The sequence below is a fragment of the Danio rerio genome, chromosome 18, assembly GCF_049306965.1.
Source record: "Danio rerio strain Tuebingen ecotype United States chromosome 18, GRCz12tu, whole genome shotgun sequence".
NCBI lineage: Eukaryota > Metazoa > Chordata > Actinopteri > Cypriniformes > Danionidae > Danio > Danio rerio.
Genome location: NC_133193.1, coordinates 51,588,755 through 51,610,091, shown reverse-complemented (window position 1 = coordinate 51,610,091; position 21,337 = coordinate 51,588,755). Strand labels below are relative to the sequence as shown.

Genomic DNA, 21,337 nt, shown 5'->3' with positions numbered 1-21,337 from the left:
GCACACACCTGGTGGCTGTCACTCCGCTGTGTTTCCACACCCTCAGACGGACCTTGCATTTCTATAGGCCTGTGTGCCTCTAGAACAAGTGTCCAGGCATGCCGTCAGTCCGACAGATGCTTCCAGTATGGGCTGGAGGGCTGTGTGTAACACAGCTCAATCACGCAGGTTTTCACTTTACAACATTAGAAAGATCAGACCCTTTCTGACTGATCATGCTGCACAACAATATCAACACCTCCAATATGCAACAAAACATGACCTTTAACCTCTATGATTTGCATTCTGCTGCTGACCTGAAACTTTCAGAGAGGGTTAATTTATTACTGTACACAGGAATTCATGCATAGCCATATGTGGCAGCTCAATGCACAGCCATCACTGCTGATGAGTATTTATGATAAGCAATGTCATGCGGTTTTCTGGGGGTACCAACACATTGCGGTCGAGTGTGTTGATGTGTACTTCCACATCAAGTATGCAGAAGTAAATGCATCCTGCATCCTCCCCTTGTGTAAAACATCGGTGTGTATTCATTTGCCAATGTGTGTACATATAAACAAGGGATGAGTGTGTGAGTAGGAGGAAAGCCTACAAAAGGAGACTCGAGACACCTGAAAGGTAAGAAGGAGAAAGAAAGAGAAGTGGAGTATGAAACAGTTAAGGGGGATACAGCTCATTAATCAGTAATACACACTTGGTTATTTCCAGATTTTTGCCTTAGCTTGTTCTATAAGAGTGGACGAAGGATTCAGTAGCAGGAGGACCAGCGGACGACGCAAGATCTCCTCTCAGACTCTCCAGCAGGTAATATTTACTGTTTGCTAAGTGTGCAATATCCTGAGGTGTTCATGCACATACAGCATCCTATCTCATGCATAACAATAGTTTGTCTCTAAATACTCTAGTCTGTTGTTCAACATGTTCTTGTTAGTCCTCGTTTGAAATGATGTAGCAATCACTTCACAATGAAGCCACTGTTCACTATTTTCCTGCTTCTGGTAACTGATATTGTTTCCTTCTCTTCACAGACTCAAAGATGACTCGCTCCTTAAGAGACTGGTTCAAAGATTACAGGTTAGAGCAACGCAGTCACAAAAAACGAGTCGTCACCAAAGATGGCCGCTGCAACATCAAGTTTGGCAACGTGATGCACAGAAACCGCTTCACCTACGTCCTCGACTTTTGGACCACCTTGGTGGAAACCCGATGGCGGTTCATCATCTTCTATTTTGTGGCATCCTACACCCTTAGCTGGTTCATCTTCGGACTCTTGTGGTACTGGTTAGCAAGAAGCAATGGTGACCTGTTGTGGCAGAATCCACCACCAGATCACAACCCATGCGCTTACAGCCTTAATGATATGACTTATGCCTTCCTCTACTCGTTGGAGACCCAAGGCACAGTTGGGTATGGCAATGTATATGTCACTGATCAATGTCCTGGAGGTGTGGCTCTAATTATAATCCAGATGATCGTAGGACTCTTTATCCGTATCTTCTGGGGTGGTATAGTTATAACCAAAATCACCCTTCCAAAAAAGAGAGCCAAGACCATCACCTTCAGTGAATCTGCTGTCATCTGCCCCAAAAAAGGCACTCTTTGCCTTCAAATCCGTGTTGCCAACCTGCGCAAGACCTTAATGATCGGCAGTCAGATTTACGGGAAGCTTCTGAGGACAACAGTCACTGGAGGTGAAACCAACATCTTGGACCAGGTCAGCATCAATTTCATGGTGGACGCCGGTAAAGACAATCTGTTTTTCGTGTGTCCTTTAACCCTGTACCACATCATTGACAAAAGCAGCCCATTTTTCGACATGGCTGTGGACACGATGCATCAGCAGGACTTTGAGCTTGTGGTTTTCCTGGATGGCATGGCCGAAACCACCAGCTCCTCCTGCCAGGTCAGGACTTCATACATCCCTCAGGAGATCATGTGGGGCTATGACTTTCTCCCGATCATCTCCCGCAGTAAAGAGGGAAAATACCGAGTGGACTTTTCCAACTTTACCAAAGTGGTGCCTGTTCCTACCGCACATTGCTCCCGCTGCTACCACAATGAGCCCGGAAACCATCTCGAGGGCACTGACAACAAGAGTTTTGAGGTGTTCGACATGGAGCTTCCCAACGGCAACAAAATGTAATGCTTTTTGACTGACTGACTGACAATATCTTGCACTAGCCAGAAACATTGAACACTATGTCACAATCCCAGTTCTATCCCTTAGCTCATCCCCTTACCCCTCATTTTGCCTATTAATGTGAAGGCGTAGGGGTTTCCCAATTTTCTTTAGCTTGAAGGCCTTGGTCTAAGGGGAAGAGCTAGATAGCCCTTGAAATGGAGATTTTCCAGGACCACACTAGAAATCGAAAGGGTACGAAAATTTCCCAGAACACAGCAGCTACAACAGCAACATGGCTGCATACGTCAGGAGATGCACAAATTTGAGTGTTGTTTTGGTATTAGTGTTTTTTTGACAAACAAGCATATGCTTTAATACATTCATTACGGCGTTTATGTTTTACGATCATGCTTTCACAATATATATTAAAAAAGCAGAAAATTTCACCATCTATAATCCATAATAACTGCTGTGTAGACATCTGTCACTCGATGACTCTCGAATGTCCTGTCAGAAATGTCTAGTGGCTGGAATTACCTTTTTACAGTGTCTGGTGTTGTTTTGTTGTGTTTGCATATATAAATATGGCCATGGTGTAAATAGACAAGACAATTACGAGCTAATTGCCACATTATATCATTATAATAACGTGATATTGTTGCTTTCTGTGATTTTCTTGAAGACAAAGACCAAACAATGCAACAGGAATAACTACAGCAGTCACCATCATTGATCTCATACAGTATGAAGGAAGAGCTCGCGACGGGATATGCTGACATGTGCTGGTGTTTTGGTGTGTTGTCCCATTTCTTAAGGGTAAATTTAAAGGCCTCCCATCTCACATGCTGTTTCAAGAGACAAGGGGAAGGGGTAAGGGTAAAACAATAGAATTGGGAATGGGCGTAATGCTTTAAGTCCTTCATTGTGGTGATGAGAGACGAGATGAGAGTTTTAATCTCTTGATTGGTATTTGAATAGTAACACTGCAGGAATTAATTTCTTTTATCACATGTATTGCTTTACTCTGCACACAAACAATGTTTTTTTTTTGTGTCTTTCACCTAAAAGAATTTTAACGTGTGAGTTGTGGAGTTAAACTATGGTTCTGTTCTTCTGTTACGTACTGTAGACATTGAATTGGATGTTGAAGTATTACCTGGAAATTCATCATTAAAAGATTTATTTTTTTAATCATCTTTATCTCAGATTCCAGCCGGTGCTTTTGTGAATCACTCTGGGATGTTGTATCTTATTACAATTGTACATTTCTTGTAAATTTGCATTGGTGACTGTGTAAATAAAATTTGTACTTTATTTATAAATAAAAAAGGAATCATGTTTAATGTTTTTTTTTTCTTCATTGAAATGGCATTATAAGAACGCCAGCAGTCAACCATTTTTCACTGTAAAGTCACCACATAAAGGCATACAAATACAGATGACAAACTCAGCTTGCCAAAGTCTAGGAATTATATACAGTTGTGTCCAATTTAAAGTAAATATTGGTTCTGATAACAAAAAAAAATCAATAAGAAATTCAAAGCATTTACAAAAAAAATCTTAATATGTAAACATTATATATCTTATTTGTTATATTTTACAGTGAATATAAATGCATTATTTAATATTATAGGTTATATGCATGTCATCCATGTTTCTAAATATGTAATAAATAATCTCTATAATTCTTCTTAATGTAATGGTAACACTTTAGAAAAGGCACTAGCAAGTGTGATCTCCTTAGCACACGGCTGCAAATTATCCGGTCTGTGTGGTTTGGCTTATAAATACTTTTTTTTTTAATCTATATTTATTCATTTTTTTGCGTATAAACGTGTGTGACAGTTGTTTTTTCACTGTGCTGCATCATATTCTTCTTCTGTTAGTGTAAGTGAACATCTTTTTGCAGTTTGTGTTTTGTCTGGCACACTTCACCTCTGTCATTTTAGTCTGCCGCCCCACCTCTTGCTTGCCACTGATGTGCAGGTAAAGCGAGTTTGGGCCTGTAAACACAGCACCCCCTCTGTTTAAATCATATATCGCGATTTATTCAACATTTCTACCAATTTGAATCGTCACATATTTGAATACATTTTTAATCGGCTCACGATGAATCGTTACATCCCCACTCATAATATAGTTTAATCAGACAGACGCCCTTATGGATTATGATGTAATCGCATCCTGCGTCTATGTGAATCAGTTACTTTTCAAATGTGTGTGTGTGTGCATTACACACCAAGATTATTTCTGATTGGATAATTACCAAAATACATCCCCAATCTCATTTCTTTTTTATTAGTCAATGAAAATGTCGGTATATTTTTGTTAGCTGTTGTCAACATCACTTAAGGTTTTATTTAGTTTTCGTCTAGTTTTTGTGCATGGGTAAAAAAAATTTAGTCAACAAAATTAACACTGATTGGAGTTCAGAGGAAGCTGTGGTGTGTCATGTTAGGCAAGCTGCGCTCGGTTCTGACTCTGATGTGCTCATCTCAGCCTTCACACAGCACCTCCTTACCTCTCTCTCCTGGAGGATGAGAATGAGCGAGAGAGAGGAAGGGATGTGAAAGTGAGTATGAGAGGATGTTTCCTCTCCCACAGCCCCCTTCGTTGGATTACCCAGACTGATGTTTACCCAACTTCGTATCTGTTTGCCTGCATATGTTTAAATTGAATTGTTGTGACCTGAAAAGCAAGGACAACACAAGGGTAGAGTCAATCAAATAATATAGACAAAGCATACCAACAATAACAACTAGGACTGGATATTTGTTTCATTCTGACCACTAAATGTGGAGGAAAAAGCCTTTGGATGTTTATTTTTATAGTTCTTTATTACACCTAGACATGTTTTAAAAATTGACCGATTTAATCTGCAAGTTAAAATACTATGTCTCATTTAACTATCTATGTCTCACTTTATCCTAAAACCTCCCCCTTATAAAAATTTCACAGTATTTCCTAACATTTTTTTGCTTTTTATAATATTATTTTAGTATTTTTTTAATATATAAAATAACAATAAAAATATATGCACTGTCATCATCACAAAGTCAAATTAGTTATTATAACTATTAAGTTTAGAATTATGTTAAAAACATCTGTTATGCAATATTTTTAAAATAATTGAAATTTCACAGGGGATTTCGACTTCAGTTTAGTTTTCCATATATTTAACTGTATAAAATATTTTTTGGTAAATTACGTAAAACAGAAAATTTAGAAAATTCAGAAAGGTTTTGGTAAATTTTAATATTGTCCATATTTATCAGTTAATACTTATTTTGTAATTTATTTCTATTTTCTTTTTTAATTGGTTTTAGTTAACTCTAATAACCCTGAACCTGAAGATAAACATTACCAACGCAATCTCACGGCTATTCGTAACTTTTTGATTTAGAGGGTAATTCGTATTAATTCATATGATCTAATTCGTACAATTTAGTATGATTTGCTCATCAACCAATGACAGTTGGGGTTAGGGGTGGAGATTTGTGCCACGCCTCCTTTTTAAAATCGTACATTTTTGTACGACTGAACTTCGTACAAATTAGCCACTAAACTGACAAAATGTAAAATACGTTTCCTCGTGAGATTAGGCTGACATTACATGTGTGTAAAGCACAGGTGTCGAACTCAGTTCCAGGAGGGCCGCAGCCCAGCACAGTTTAGTTCCAACGCTGCTTCAACATACTTACCTGAAGGTTTCAAACAAGCCTAAAGAATCTAATCACTGTGATCAGATGTGTTTAATTAGGGTTGGAACTGAACTGTGCAGAGCTGCGGCTCTCCAGGAACTGAGTTTGACATCCATTTTGTAAATCGACCTTGTCTTTGTCCTGAACAATAGGACTAAAGACAACATCAACAGGAAGATTTGCTTCATATTTAATGTTAAAACATGTTTATGAGACATTTTTGATGTTATAACATACCCTTGACCCCACTGTTTAGTGTTTTTGTCCGAGGATTAGTTGCAGCAGTTTTACAAGGTTGCTTGTGCTTTAACATTTTGCTTCTGAACTCTTCCATTTGTTTGGCGTAGAATAAAAACTTTTAAAATAAACATGTCGCAGTATGGACTGTGTTAATTGAAGCTTTCAAAAATGATACTACTTTTAACTTCAGTTAAAATGGTGGGCGACACACAGTGTCTGTTTGCTTTTTCCAATGGACAATGGATGTTAACTCGGAGCTGTTGTTCTAGGATGACTGCCAGTAAATATTCTTGCTTAAATTTGCACTGTCACATCATTTATGTTTTTCCTCACAAAGTTTTAAAGAGCTGGAAACTAAATAAAAGGCGGGCGGAAATGAGAAAGCAAACTTAGCAATTCCTGATAACGGTAAATACTCTTTGCTGTTTCCGTCACCTTACAAGTCTTTCCTTTTCTCATTTATTCTACTTAGGAAAATGAGCATCATGGTTGATATAATAACAAAAGCTTTGTGTTTGCTGATTTTGTTTTTTGTTCTTGTCAAGTTTAAAACATGAAAATAATCAAATATTATGGTTTGAGGCTATACAGTAACATGCCCTTGAAATTCTGTTTTGTGTTCACTGCAGCTGTAGGACACTCGTCCCAAGGTTTGTTGTAATCCCTGCATCTTCACCATTTCACTTCTGACCTGGTGTAATATTCTGAAAAAACACTGCTACAAATAGAGTAGACATTACCATGAAAGATGCAAATAATTATCATAAATAATCACATAAATAATTTGCTCAGAAGTGGAAACTTTTTTAACTGAATAATTTGTATGATGGCTCAGACGTTTCAGAAACAGTTTTGATCATTGCTTATTTTGTCTTGTAATTTAATAAAAATATGCAAACATGATTCTTTTACGCACATAAAGATTGTACATTCATTTATTTTCTTGTCGGCTTAGTCCCTTTATCAATCCGGGGTCGCCACAGCGGAATGAACCAGCAACTTATCCAGCACGTTTTTACGCAGCGGATGCCCTTCCAGCCGCAAGCTATCTCTGGGAAACATCCACACACACACATTCACAAACACACTTATACACTACGGACAATTTACGGACACTATGGACACTTACCCAATTCACCTGTACCGCATGTCTTTGGACTGTGGGGAAAACGAGCACCCGGAGGAAACCCATATGAACGCAAGGAGAACATGCAAACTTCACACAGAAACGCCAACTGAACCGAGGCTTGAACCAGCGACCCAGTGACCTTCTTGCTGTGAGGCGACAGCACTACCTACTGCGCCACTGCTTTGCCCAAGATTGTACATGCCTAATGCTTTTTTTCAGCCTTTTTCTTATACAATATCAAAAAATAGCCAAAAAAAAAGCAAGGCATTTCATGGTTCACGAAAACGTAGCCCTGAGCACACATTTCCAATTAGCCTGGATTGGGATCTGCACTACCCACAGGATATCTCTAAATGAATGAAAGAGCATCACCTACAGATTAATCTTGTCAAAGTTACCCGGCTTTTCCATTCATTAACCACAATCTGACTGGAGGTTTCGAATACCAGAAAAATAGACTTTATTGATATATAAAGCCAAGGTGTCTAAAAACAGACCTTCAGGACAACCTGGAGTTTCCCCTAGAGCAGGGGTGTCCAAACTCGGTCCTGGAGGGCCAGTGTCCTGCATAGTTTAGCTCCAACTCCCTTCAACTCTCCTCCCTGAAAGTTTGTAGTTTACCTTGATTAGCTTGTTTAGGTGTGTTTAATTGAACTAAAATCTGCAGGACACCGCCCTCCAGGACCGAGTTTAGACACCCCTGCCCTAGACCATCTGAATCTTATGTGTTTATGGTCTTGCTTTTATACAGTTTTTTTCTCGTTTGAACTCTCACCAACTTTGGATGAGTTTTCACTTTACTGGAAGGTCAAGTATATGTTTAGGCGGTCCTGTTATTCTTGGCTCTGCCTTCTCTGCAATGCTAATGACTTTCTCCCCACAGTTGTTCATAACTTGTTTTGAGTATCTTTATATATTGTCATGATGGTACATTAACTTGATAATATGTTACTTACTCTCGTGAGTGTCTTTCACAGATACAGCTTCATATGAGTATTTATCATATATAATAATAAGTGCTGTACATATTCAGTTATTCTATAGCATAGCTTCTTATAGCAGGCTCCAGCACCTCTCTGGGCTCATTTTTACACACACACACACCTACCACAGTATCTTTAGTTTACATGCTTGCATGTTTGCTGCAGACTCTTTGCTGCACACTTTTAAGAATACTTATAGAGACACTACTGCACACTTTTAGAGAATAAAAATCTGTCAATCTACATAAAGTACAACCTCCATCCATCTGGGATCATCTGCTATATCCCATCTACTACCAACACATTGCAGTCGAGTGTGTTGATGTGTACTTCCACATCAAGTATGCAGAAGTAAATGCATCCTGCATCCTCCCCTTGTGTAAAACATCGGTGTTTATTCATTTGCCATTTTGTGTACCTATAAACAAGGGATGAGTGTGTGAGTAGGAGGAAAGCCTACAAAAGGAGACTCGAGACACCTGAAAACTAAGAAGACAGAAAGAGAAGTGAAGTATGAAACAGTTAAGGGGGATACAGCTTATTAATCAGTAATACACACTTGTTAATTTTCAATTTCCTGCTTTAGATTGTTCTATAAGAGTGGACGAAGGATTCAGGAGCAGGAGGACCAGCGGGCGACGCAAGATCTTCTCTCAGACTCTCCAGCAGGTAATATTTACTGTTTGCAAAGTGTGCAATATCCTGAGGTGTTCATGCACATACAGCATCCAATCTCATGCATAACAATTGTTTGTCTCTAAATACTCTAGTCTGTTGTTCAACATGTTCTTGTTAGTCCTCGTTTGAAATGATGTAGCAATCACTTCACAATGAAGCCACTGTTCACTATTGTCCTGCTTCTGGTAACTGATATTGTTTCCTTCTCTTCACAGACTCAAAGATGACTCGCTCCTTAAGACAGCGATTCAAAGATTACAGGTTAGAGCGACGCATTCGCAAAAACCGACTGGTCACGAAAGATGGCCACTGCAACATTGAGTTCGGCAACGTGTTGCACAAAAATGGCTTTGCCTATGTCCTTGACTTCTGGACCACCTTGGTGGAGACCCGATGGCGGTTCATCCTTTTGTATTTTGTGGCATCCTACTCCCTTAGCTGGCTCATCTTCGGACTCTTGTGGTACTGGTTGGCCAGAAATAATGGCGACCTGTATTGGCAGAATCCACCACCAGATCATAAACCATGCGCTATCAACGTTAATGATATGACTAATGCCTTCCTCAACGCGTTGGAGACACAAACCGGAATGGGGTGTGGCAATTTGTTTGTCACTGATCTATGTCCTGGATCTGTGGCTGTACTTACAATCCAGATGGTCGTAGGACTATTTATCGGTATATTCTGGTGTGGTATAGTCATGACCAAAATCACCCTTCCAAAGAAGAGAGCCAAGACCATCACCTTCAGCAAATCTGCTGTCATCTGCCCCAAAAAAGGCACTCTTTGCCTTCAAATCCGTGTTGCCAACCTGCGCAAGACCTTAATGATCGGCAGTCAGATTTACGGGAAGCTTCTGAGGACAACAGTCACGGGAGGTGAGACCGTCATCCTGGACCAGGTCAGCATTGACTTCATGGTGGACGCCGGTAAAGACAATCTGTTTTTTATGTGTCCTTTAACCCTGTACCACATCATTGACAAAAGCAGCCCATTTTTCGACATGGCTGTGGACACTTTGCATCAGCAGGACTTTGAGCTTGTGGTGTTCCTCGACGGCATGGACGAATCCACCAGCTCCTCCTGCCAGGTCAGGACTTCATACATCCCTCGGGAGATCATGTGGGGCTATGACTTTCTCCCGATCATCTCCCGCAGCAAAGAAAGAAGATACCGAGTGGACTTTTCCAACATTGCTAAAGTTGTGCCTGTTCCTACCGCACATTGCTCCCGCTGCTACCACAATGAGCCCGGAAACCATCTCCATCTCCATGGCACTGACACCAAGAGTGTTGAGGTGTTCGACATGGAGCTTCCCAAAAGCACCAAAATGTAATGCTTTTTGACTGACTGGTCAACATCTGGCACTATGCATTGAACACTACGTCACAATCCCAGTTCTATCCCGTTTTACGCATTCGCAAGAAGGCGTAGGGATGTCCCAATTTTCTTTAGCTTGAAGGCCTAGGGCTAAGGGAGCTAGACAGCCCTTGAAATGGAGATTTTCCAGGACCACACTAGAAATCAAAGGGTACGAAAATTTCCCAGAACACAGCAGCAACAACAGCAACAGCATAATGTTTTGTGCCTTTAATGTTATGTCTTTCATTGTGGTGATGAGAGGCAAGAGAAGCGTTTCAATCTCTTGACTGGTACTTGAATAGTAACACTGCAGGAATTCATTTCTTTTATTTTTGTATTGCTTTACTCTGCACAAAAAAACAATGTTTTTGTGTCTTTCACCTGAAAAATTGTAAAAGTACAAGTTGTGAAGTAAAACTATGGTTCTGTTCTTCTGTTACATACTGTAGACATGGATTTGGATGTTCGAGTATTAATTGGAAATTCATTGATAAGAGATTTATTTATTTAGTTCCCTTTTTCTCAGATTTCAGCCGGTGCTTTTGTGAATCACTCTGGGATGTTGTTTCTTATTACAATTGTACATTTCTTGTAACTTTGCATTAGTGAATGTGTAAATAAAATTTGTACTTTATTTATAAATAAAAAAGGAATCATGTTTAATGTTTTTTTCCAGCTTTCACAGTAAAAGTCAACACACAAGGGCATAAAAATACAGGTCTAGCAGTGCCTTTGGCAGTGAAGCCCACATTGCAGCACGATGAGCAGGTTCTAAGCTTTGATATCACTGATGTCCTCAAGGCCCTAAAATAAGTAAATTCTGTTAAGGCTACAGGGCCTGACAAAATACCAGGCAGAGTTCTAAAAGGGTGTGCAGAACAACTTGCACAAGTACTGACGGACATATTTAATGTCTCCCTGCATCAAGCTGCTTTGCAATCATCCTAAAAAACATCTGCTATCTTCCTAGAGCCAGAAAAGCCTTCCGTCACTTGCTTAAATGACTATCGGCCAATAGCTTTAACTTCATTGATAATGAAATGCTTTAAGAGACTAGTTAATAATCAGATCACCTCCATCCTGCCCAATTCACTTGACCCATTTAAGTTTGCCAGTTCTGCCAAACAGGTCTACTAATGATGCTATATCCACTGCACTGCATCTGAGCCTGGAACACTTGGAGGGTAGAAATACATTGGTATGAATGCTGTTAGTTGATTTTAGCTCTGCTTTTAATACTTAAATTCCTAAGCACCTGGTCAATAAATTGGCATGCGTATGTCTGAATACACCACTTCAGAACTGGAGTCTTGACTTTTTGACAAATAGGCCACAGTTTGTGCGAGCAGAGGGTATTTCATCATCTACCACTCAGCTGAACAAAGGCTCCCCTCAGGGGTGCGTCTTGAGTGCACTTCTCTACACTCTGAAGACCCATGATTGTTGTGCGAAACGTAGCACTAATCAAATTATTAAATATGCTGATAACACCACAAAAGTGGGTCTCAACCGGGATAATGATGAGAGGAACTACAGGGAGAAAGGGAAGCTCTTTGCAGTGTGGTGCAGCGACAACAACTAGGTTCTGAAAACCAAGGAGTTGGTGAACAACTTCAGGAAGAATATTAACAACACCGCTGTGGAGACTGAACAGCAGGTAAAATTCCTGGGGGTCCATGTTACTGAGAACTTGGCTTGGTCTCTCCATACTACTTGTCTTGCAAAGAAAGCACAATAGCCACTGCACTTTCTGGGAAGGTTAAAACCAGCACACCTCAGCCCATCAATCCTCACAACGTTTTACAGAGGACCTGTTGAGAGTGTTTTCACTAATGCCATCTCTCTTTGGTATGAGAATAGCAGTGTATCTGACAAGAACACAATTTATATGCCACAGCCATATCACCCTGCAGCCCAAGACCACTTAATCACTGAAGCTAAGCAGGGCTGAGGCTGGTCAGTACCTGGATGGGAGACCACATGGGAAAGCTAGGTTGCTGTTGGAAGTGGTGTTAGAGAGGCCAGCAGGGGGAGCTCAACCTATGGTCTGTGTGAGTCCTAATGCCCCAGTAAAAGTGAAGGGGACACTACACTGTCAGTGAGCGCCGTCTTTCGGATGAGATGTTAAACCGAGGTCCTGAATCTCTGTGGTCATTAAAAATCCCTTGGCACTTCTCGTAAAGAGTAGGGTGTCCTGGCCAAAGTCCCTCAATCGGCCCTTCCAATCATGGCCTCCCAATCATCCCCATCCACCGAATTGGCTTTATCACTGTCTCTCCACTCCCCCAATAGCTGGTGTGTGGTGAGCGCACTGGCGCCGTTGTCCTGTGGCTGCTGTCGCATCATCCAAGTGGATGCTGCACACTGGTGATGGTATGGAGAGTGTATAGCCATACACAATAAATGCTATATATAAATACACACATTACATTACGAAGATAATAAAGTCAGCTGAAAGGTATGTTGAAGTCAAAATTACATTTATTAAGGAACTGTATCAACAACGCTGTCTGCCTAGAGCAAATAGCATTTTAAGGGATCCAACTCCACTAACTTCCAGTATGGGCTCGTAGCATTTCAATTGCCTGGAGCTGTTGGCAATGTTTCTCGCTTTCTGCCTACCGGTACAGGAGGGGAAACATGTTAGATGTATGGTTGGATAGCGTAGATTAACCACTTTCTTGAATAGCTAACGGAGACATGTGTCTGCTCCGATGCCACAGCAGCTGAGTTTCCAGCTGTTAGCTGAGTGATCGGCTCTTCAGCAGGCAAATATCTAAATGCTGACTTCACAGGAGGCATCTGAGATACTCTATTATTGACTAACTGCTGACACCGGTGGAGCTGAGCTCTGCTAATTCATATTATTTTAGTGTTTTTTAATATTTAAATAGTCTTTTTTATCTGAAATTAAAAGAGCTAAATTTTTTAAACAATTTTGAGGTCAATAAAAATATATGCACTGTCACCATCACAAAGACAAATTAGTTATTAAAAATATTATGTTTAAAATTTAGTTAAAATTAGTTTAAAAACATCTTTCTTTATAATGCAATATTTTTAAAAGAATAAAAAATTCTCTGCATTTCGACATCAACAGTGTATATATATATATATGTATATATATATGTATATATATATATATATATATATATATATATATATATATATATATATAGTAAACTAAAACAATGTACATGTTTATCAGTTAATGTATATTTTGTTATATTTTTCTATTATCTTTTCTTTAATTGATTTAAGTTTTAGTTAACTCTAATAACCCTGAGTTTAATGACACATTACATGCGTGTAAAGTAACCATGACCTTGTCTTTGTCCTGAAAAATAGGATTAAGACCACATCAACAGGAAGATTTGCTTCGTATTTGATGTTAAAACATGTTTTTGGGGCATTTTGTAAACTGATTTTTCCTTTTTTCCTCAAAAGAAATGTGATGTTACAACATGCCCTTGACCCCACTGTTTAGTGTTTTGTTAAAGCACTGTTTCATGGTTTGCCCTTTAACATTTTGCATCTGAAATTCTCCATTTGTTTGCTGTGGAATAAAAACACCTTTTATTCCATGTTATATTATTAATATCAGTATTATTACTATTATTAACATCGAAACAGACTTTACTGGTCTTTTCTGAGCTTATTTTGAATGATTCATTGTATATATTCCTAAACACAAATAAAACACACTAACCGGCCACTTTATTTTGTACAACTTACTAGTTTCGGTTGGTCCCCCGTTTTAATTAATAATAATAATAATGATAATAATAATAATAATAAGGCCATAATAGACAGAGGCCAGTGGGCATATTTGGCCAGGATGCCATTATATTGAAAACAAATCATCATTAATCATCACTAAAACAGCCTTGACGCAAGAGTTTAAAAGGTTGGACAAACTACTACATAAAAGTAAATGCATAACACAGCTCATTAAATAATTTTATAACATCTTATTACACTGTACATCTTATTCTGTAATACTTAATACTTATTAAATCATTTATAAACCATTTCAGCTCAGAACAATGCTTGAAAAATGATTTGTGTTTTGTGGCAAGTAGTCTGTAATAAGCTGGATAAAGTTCATCCGGGTGGTGGTTTTAGCAGAATAATGTCCTTCAGTTTTAAACAACAGCTGAAAAGTCTTTCAGGTGTTTATTATGCAATAACAACCTCCTGGATGTACTTCATCTTTTACAAAACATACGTGACGTGTGTGTATGTGTGTGTTTCTACTGACAGTTCAAATACAAAACAACTAAGGGATTAAACTTTTGTTTATGGAAAAGGCTGGGTCAGATGTCCTCAGTCAGGTTTGAGTCTTAAAGAAATGTTATTTAAAATTTGAAACTTGAAAATCGGCATAATAAAATATGCTGAATTATTTGATCATTCGTTTCTGAATAAAGTAACTTCATTAATATTAGAGTTGTTCCTCTGGACACAGTATATTTAGATTTATAAACCCTTAGGCCTATGAACCTATATGCAGTACTGTCCGTTTGTTATCAAACTGACCAACACACCATCAACACTAATCCATTTTACAAATAGTACGTTCACACCAGACGCGGATGTGGCATTGATTGCGAGTGATTTACATGTTAATCTATACAAAGACACGAACAGACGACCTGCGTTGATTCACATGAATGAGGCAGCGTGAATGAGGTTGGTTTGACATGTTTTAAAAATCATTCAAGTTAGAAAATCTGAACTTTAGCATGAGATTTGTGCCGCTTTAACCAATGGGCGTGACTATGACGCTGCGCATATTGTTGGTGCCCCAAGGGAAAATTCTCCTGCCAACACCAGACAACAGCTCATCAAACTGGGCTCAGCTCAATCAGAAGAACCGCTGAAAGCTTCCATCATCCAGGTACAGTTTCTGGAGGTGTTGATGAACTTACAGAGCTCGGTGCAACTTTGAGAGGATTCAGTGGACTCTACGCTTTTTTCAGCCTTCCTAAAGCACATAAAGCACAGTCACTCTCTCAATAAAATCCATGTTAGCTATTTAGCAATGAAACTGAAGTGAGCGGGCAGACAGAAGCCCTGTCAATGATGCGAATACACATCAAATGTGAAGGGAGCCACTATTCTGCAAGAAGACAATCCCTCTAGCCACTGTGCAGGACTTATGTCTGTCATTTCCAAGACCAACTGATGCCGTATTGGCTGCAAACGGAGGGCCCACACCACAAACTAGGTGTTTCAGTAAGCAGCAAGGAAATCTCACGAAGCAAGGTATTTCACTATTCACAAAAACGTAGCCCTGAGCACACATTTCCAATTAGCCTGGATTGGGATCTTGCACTACCCACAGGATATCTCTAAATGAATGAAAGAGCATCACCTACAGATTAATCTTGCCGTAGTTACCCGGCTTTTCCCTTCATTAACCACGATCTGACTGGAGGTTTCGAATACCAGAAAAATAGACTTTATTGAAATATAAAGCAGAGATCATCTGCTATTATCCCATCTACTACAGCAAGGAATCCTGAGGTGATCTTCAATGATCAGCTGTCCTTCAAGAGCACATTGCTAACGCAGCTCAATCATGCAGGTTTTCACTTTACAACATCAGAAAGATCAGACCCTTCCTGACTGACCATGCTGCACAACAATATCAACACCTCCAATATGCTACAAAACATGACATTTGACCTCTATGATTTGCATTCTGCTGCTGACCTGAAACTTCCAGAGGGTTAATTTATTACTGTACACATGAATTCATGCATAGCCATATGTGGCAGCTCAATGCACAGCCATCACTGCTGATGAGCATTCATGATAAGCAATGTGATGCGGTTTTCTGGGGGTACCAACACATTGCGGTCGAGTGTGTTGATGTGTACTTCCACATCAAGTATGCAGAAGTAAATGCATACTGCATCCTCCCCTTGTGTAAAACATCGGTGTGTATTCATTTGCCAGTGTGTGTACCTATAAACAAGGGATGAGTGTGTGAGTAGGAGGAAAGCCTACAAAAGGAGACTAGAGACACCTGAAAACTAAGAAGGAGAAAGAGAAGTGGAGTATGAAACAGTTAAGGGGGATACAGCTCATTAATCAGTAATACACACTTGTTCATTTCCAGATTTTTGCCTTTGCTTGTTCTATAAGAGTGAACGAAGGATTCAGTAGCAGGAGGACCAGCGGGCGACTCTATAGTCAGTGTTTGTCTCTAAATACTCTATTCTGTTGTTCAACATGTTCTTGTTAGTCCTCGTTTGAAATGATGTAGAATCACTTCACATTGAAGCCACTGTTCACTATTTTCCTGCTTCTTCTAACTAATTTTGTTTCCTTCTCTTCACAGACTCAAAGATGGCTCACTCCCTAAGACAGCGATTCAAAGATTACAGGTTAGAGCGACGCATTCGCAAAAACCGACTGGTCACCAAAGATGGCCGCTGCAACATCGAGCTTGGCAATGTCATGCGCAAAAATGGCTTTACCTATGTCCTTGACTTCTGGACCACCTTGGTGGAGACCCGATGGCGGTTCATCATCTTGTATTTTGTGGCATCCTACACCCTTAGCTGGTTCATCTTTGGACTCTTGTGGTACTGGTTAGCAAAAAGCAATGGTGACCTGTTGTGGCAGAATCCATCAGAAGATCATACACCATGCGTTCACAATGTTAATGGTATGACTTATGCCTACCTCTACTCATTGGAGACCCAAACCACAATTGGGTGTGGCAATATATATATCACTGACCAATGTCCTGCAGGTGTGGCTCTGATCATAATCCAGGTGGTCATAGGAGTCTTAATCGGTATATTCTGGTGTGGTATAGTCATGACCAAACTCACCCTTCCGAAAAAGAGAGCCAAGACCATCACCTTCAGCAAATCCGCTGTCATCTGCCCCAAAAAAGGCACTCTTTGCCTTCAAATCCGTGTTGCCAACCTGCGCAAGACCTTAATGATCGGCAGTCAGATTTACGGGAAGCTTCTGAGGACAACAGTCACTGAAGGTGAGACCGTCATCCTGGATCAGGTCAACATTGACTTCATGGTGGACGCCGGGAAGGACAATCTGTTTTTCGTGAGCCCTTTGACCCTGTGCCACATCATTGACAAAAGCAGCCCATTTTTCGACATGGCTGTGGACACTTTGCATCAGCAGGACTTTGAGCTTGTGGTGTTCCTCGACGGCATGGCCGAATCCACCAGCTCCTCCTGCCAGGTCAGGACTTCATACATCCCTCAGGAGATCATGTGGGGCTATGACTTTCTCCCGATCATCTCCCGCAGCAAAGAGGGAAGATACCGAGTGGAATTTTCCAACTTTGCTAAAGTGGTGCCTGTGCCAACCGCTCATTGCTCCCACTGCTACCACAATGAGCCCGGAAACCATCTCCATCTCAAGGGCACTGACAACAAGGGGTTTGAGATGTTTGACATGGAGTCATCAAACAGCACCAAAACTTAATGCTTTTTGAGTGACTGGTGAACATTTCAGAAAACATTCAACACTAATGCTTTATATCTTTCATTGTGGGAATGAAAGGCTAGAGGAGTGTTTCAATATCTTGAGAGGTACATGAGTAGCAACTCTCAGGAATCCATTTCTTTTATTAAATGAACTGCTTTACACTTAGCCAAAACCAATGTGTGTGCCTTACATCTCACAATTGTAAAGTGTGAATTGTAGAGTGAAGCTATGGTTCTGCTTTTCTGTTACTGTAGACATTGATTTTGGAGTTTAAGTATTAACTGGGAATTTATTTTCAAAAGGTACCAAAAAGCGAACCGTATCATTTCACTTTTTGGGTACCCACCACAACAAAAGTGTACCAAAAGCAGAGGAGGCGTACAGCCGAACGCTATTGGTTTACAGACATCCGTCACTAGCTCGTGCACAAGCCAGGAGAATGAAAACAAAGGAAGCACCATTTTTAAATACACAGCTGAGACATTACACCGTAATAATATATACATATAATAATGAGACATGGTCGAACCGAGCTCAAACAAACCTCTTTGTCGTCTTGACGAACAGCCACAAAGCCAAGAAGGAGAGTAGAATCTACCCTGTGCCACGTAGTTGTTATCAAGGTCATCTAAAGCGCGAGCAGTTTCGTTTTCTCACGTGCGTTCGCTGCGCATCTATATTTGCAAATAACTAACTTCGTGAGCTGATGATTATAACATGCATGTGATAACTGAAGTGCTTCTGACATTCAATCCTGTCAGAAACCGACAAACGTGAGAGTGAAGCGTGAAAAAACAAAGGAGAAGCCGGAAAAAGCAAAGCAGCTACTGATTTTTTCAGCAGCCTAAAACATGAACACACTGCCATGTTCAACTATTATCATCACCTTTTGGAATATTATAAACTCGGTATTACGAAATTACTTTCTAACGGAGTCTACATGTGCTGGTGAAGATTAAAGATACGGATGAGAAGTTTGCACTGACTGTAGGCTGTACAGTACGTTGCATGTTGGACTAAATGTATGCTGTGTGTAGTAAATCTGTAACATTTCGGAGACTGTAAAGGGCTGTATGTGTTTAAATATTTTGCATTTATTTATTTATTTTTTATTATTGCAGACGATACAAAGGGCTATTTCACACTATCATTGATCTAAGCAAATCCTAGTTAGGTTAGTAATGAACATTTATACACAAGTATTTATGTGTATAAAGCATCTGTTTTGTGAAAAGTGCCCATATAGCTTTTCTTTGACATTTCCCAAAGCAGGAATTACGTCGACTGAAACTTTCTGGCACACACCACACCCATCAAAAGTACCATTGGTATCCTTTTGGCAGTGGAATTGCAAACCTGAAAAATGTGACCCGTACCATACCGTACTGTGCCACTCAGTGGAAATGGGCCAATACTAAATCTCCATCTCAAATTCCAGCCAATGCTTTTATGCTCTGAATCACTCTGGGGTGCTGTTTCTTTTTACGTTTGTAGATTTATTGTAAATTTGCTAAAATATATTTTATGAAAAAAATAAAAATGAAAGAAGGAATCTGTATTTGGTGTGATTTTTTTTCTCTTGAAAACTCAAAGTTAAAAATGCTCCAGCTGTCAGTCACCACACGAGGGCGCAAAAGACCAAAAACACAGATGACAAACTCAGCTTGACAAAGTTTAGAAAATAGGCTACAGTTCTCATTCATTAACTTTAAAGAGTCCACTTGAAAGTTAATATTGGTTCTGATTTTTGTTTTAATAAATGGGTCATACATTTTTCAAATGTATAAAAATATTTGGTTAGAAAAATTTATTATTTCCAGTATCCAGAACTTTGCCATCTCAGTACTGACTGGAAATGTGTAAAGCCCATAAAAACAACTGTGTGCACAAGAAAATGTTTAGATGGTAATGGAGCACTACTGCCTGCTGCCTTGTCCACCAAAACACCAAACATGACACGACAGAAAATTTAACATCAGCCTCTGAATTCCCAACAAAATGTTAAGGGTTATAATATAATAATACAAATTACACCCCTAACATTATTAAATGTACACAATGACTGATGTTGTTAGGCTGTTCTGACTTTCATTTACAAACCGCTGTTTTCTTTTCAAGATGAGGTAAACTACCTGCTGCTGTTTTAGGTATGGCAATGTGTGATGGAGGTAAAGTTAATTTTATATTCGCACATTCAGACTATCCCCTTAATAATATAATTTCAAAAAAGTATTATTTGCAAACTCTAAATAGTGAAATCATATTAGCAGCCAATGACTATCAAAGTACAACAGTGTTCACAGTTTAATAAAAAGTGTTGTTGTTGTTTTCAAGTCTTGCATGCTAATTTCGATCGCATATTCAAAGTAAAATGGTAAACAATATAGAGATTTCATAATGAACGAATGTGCGAATATAAAACCAACTTTACCTTGTTACAAACCGTTTGCTGTTTTCTTTTCAAGATGAGATAAACTACCTGCTGCTGTTTTAGGTATGGCAATATGTGACGTATGGTGTTTCACATTTGGGAGCATTTGAGACTGAATAAAGCACATTGTTGTACCTGAGGTGATCAATGTCATGCTAGATGTTGTTGTTCAGCCGCGACGTCGAAGTAGCCAATAGAGAACATTGCTAACGTTGACATTCCATGAGGAGCCGTCGTTTGATGGAAAGAACTAATTTTAACGTGGAAAATATCGCTTTTAATTACGTCAATGTGTCGCGTGTAGTTCGGACAGGGGCTTTCTGAATAACTGCATGAGACACCTGCCAAGACTCCCGTTTTTCCCGGGAGTCTCTTGTATTTCAGACCCATCTTCCACCACCCCCCGGTTGTCAGCTTTTTGGTACAGTCTGTAATGCACAGAAACATGTACTGAAGATCGAGCTTTCACGGACGAACTCATCTTACATTTCACTGGGGTATGTGTTTACGTTACTTTCATTGTTATTATTTATTTGACTATATTTCTCACAGAATTTCCACCAAGTTTTTTTTTTATAAATTATCAAATTTTCCCCTTAGCAAAACTGAAACTAAATCCAAATGAATAAATACTCACCAGATTTAATGTGTAATCGTGCTCTTCAGATGTGCAATGGTTTAAGATCAGTCAGGTGAAATATCATGTAGTCTTGACCACACAACCCTGCTGAAAAATCCAGCTTAAACCAGCCTAGGCTGGTTGGCCAGCCTGGTTTTAGAAGGGTTTTGGCCATTTCCAGGCTGGTTTCCACTCATTTCCAGCCTGGTCTTAGCTGGACATAGCTAGTTTTGGCTGGGCTCCCAGCTTGGCTAGGCTAGTCAAGCTGGTCATCTCCCAGCCTGACCAGCTAAGACCAGGCTGGAAATGGCTGAAAACCAGCCTGGAAATGGCCAAAACCCTTCTAAAACATGCCTGGTCAACCAGCCAACCAGCCTAGGCTGGTTTAAGCTGTTTTTTCAGTAGAGAATTGATTCATAAACAGCAGATATGTTGATATCAGAAGCAGATTTTTCATTTGGTCTGTTTTAGCACAAGCGATTTGCTGTAAAGATGACAGTATGTTTATGTGAGTATATTAAATCAGCATAACCCATGTTTACCTCACCACCAGAGCAGTCTCTTTAGCAAATTCAACCTAAACATATTTTTAACTA

At 39.6% G+C, this 21,337-nt stretch overlaps 3 protein-coding genes and 1 long non-coding RNA gene across 6 annotated transcripts in view; 3 read left to right on the top strand and 1 right to left on the bottom strand.

The window, feature by feature from the left end:
* Positions 1 to 20,526, bottom strand: part of LOC101883877 (uncharacterized) — a 69,430-nt gene extending 48,904 nt beyond the window's left edge. The window contains exon 1 of the long non-coding RNA XR_002456077.3: positions 20,258 to 20,526. This is a non-coding gene — a long non-coding RNA (uncharacterized lncRNA). The remainder of the gene's footprint in view (positions 1 to 20,257) is intronic.
* kcnj1a.4 (potassium inwardly rectifying channel subfamily J member 1a, tandem duplicate 4) lies at positions 624 to 2,468 on the top strand. The gene is given in 2 exon segments (NM_001045178.1): positions 624 to 807; positions 1,032 to 2,468. A coding segment is annotated over 1 exon segment (1,107 nt). The 5' UTR covers positions 624 to 807; positions 1,032 to 1,039; the 3' UTR covers positions 2,147 to 2,468.
* On the top strand, positions 8,608 to 10,879 carry kcnj1a.5 (potassium inwardly rectifying channel subfamily J member 1a, tandem duplicate 5). 2 transcript variants are annotated; one of them, XM_005159283.4, is made up of 3 exons: positions 8,608 to 8,689; positions 8,765 to 8,847; positions 9,072 to 10,879. In XM_005159283.4, the coding sequence occupies exon 3, from the start codon at positions 9,080 to 9,082 to the stop codon at positions 10,190 to 10,192; it is 1,113 nt and encodes a 370-aa protein (XP_005159340.1). In that variant the 5' UTR covers positions 8,608 to 8,689; positions 8,765 to 8,847; positions 9,072 to 9,079; the 3' UTR covers positions 10,193 to 10,879. The 2 variants fall into 2 exon arrangements, with proteins under 2 accessions (XP_005159340.1, NP_001038634.2); NM_001045169.2 differs by lacking the exon at positions 8,608 to 8,689 and having other exon boundaries at positions 8,799 to 8,847; positions 9,072 to 10,876.
* Positions 16,262 to 19,247, top strand: kcnj1a.6 (potassium inwardly rectifying channel subfamily J member 1a, tandem duplicate 6). 2 transcript variants are annotated; one of them, XM_005159284.5, is made up of 2 exons: positions 16,262 to 16,418; positions 16,568 to 19,247. In XM_005159284.5, exon 2 carries the CDS (start codon positions 16,576 to 16,578, stop codon positions 17,686 to 17,688), a length of 1,113 nt encoding a protein of 370 aa, XP_005159341.1. In that variant the 5' UTR covers positions 16,262 to 16,418; positions 16,568 to 16,575; the 3' UTR covers positions 17,689 to 19,247.
* Positions 20,527 to 21,337: the final 811 nt, after the last annotated feature.

What these genes read in the sequence shown, in the direction of transcription:
- kcnj1a.5 (XM_005159283.4), top strand. Translation starts at nt 9,080, where the DNA reads ATGACTCGCTCCTTAAGACAGCGATTCAAAGATTACAGGTTAGAGCGA.
- kcnj1a.6 (XM_005159284.5), top strand. Translation starts at nt 16,576, where the DNA reads ATGGCTCACTCCCTAAGACAGCGATTCAAAGATTACAGGTTAGAGCGA.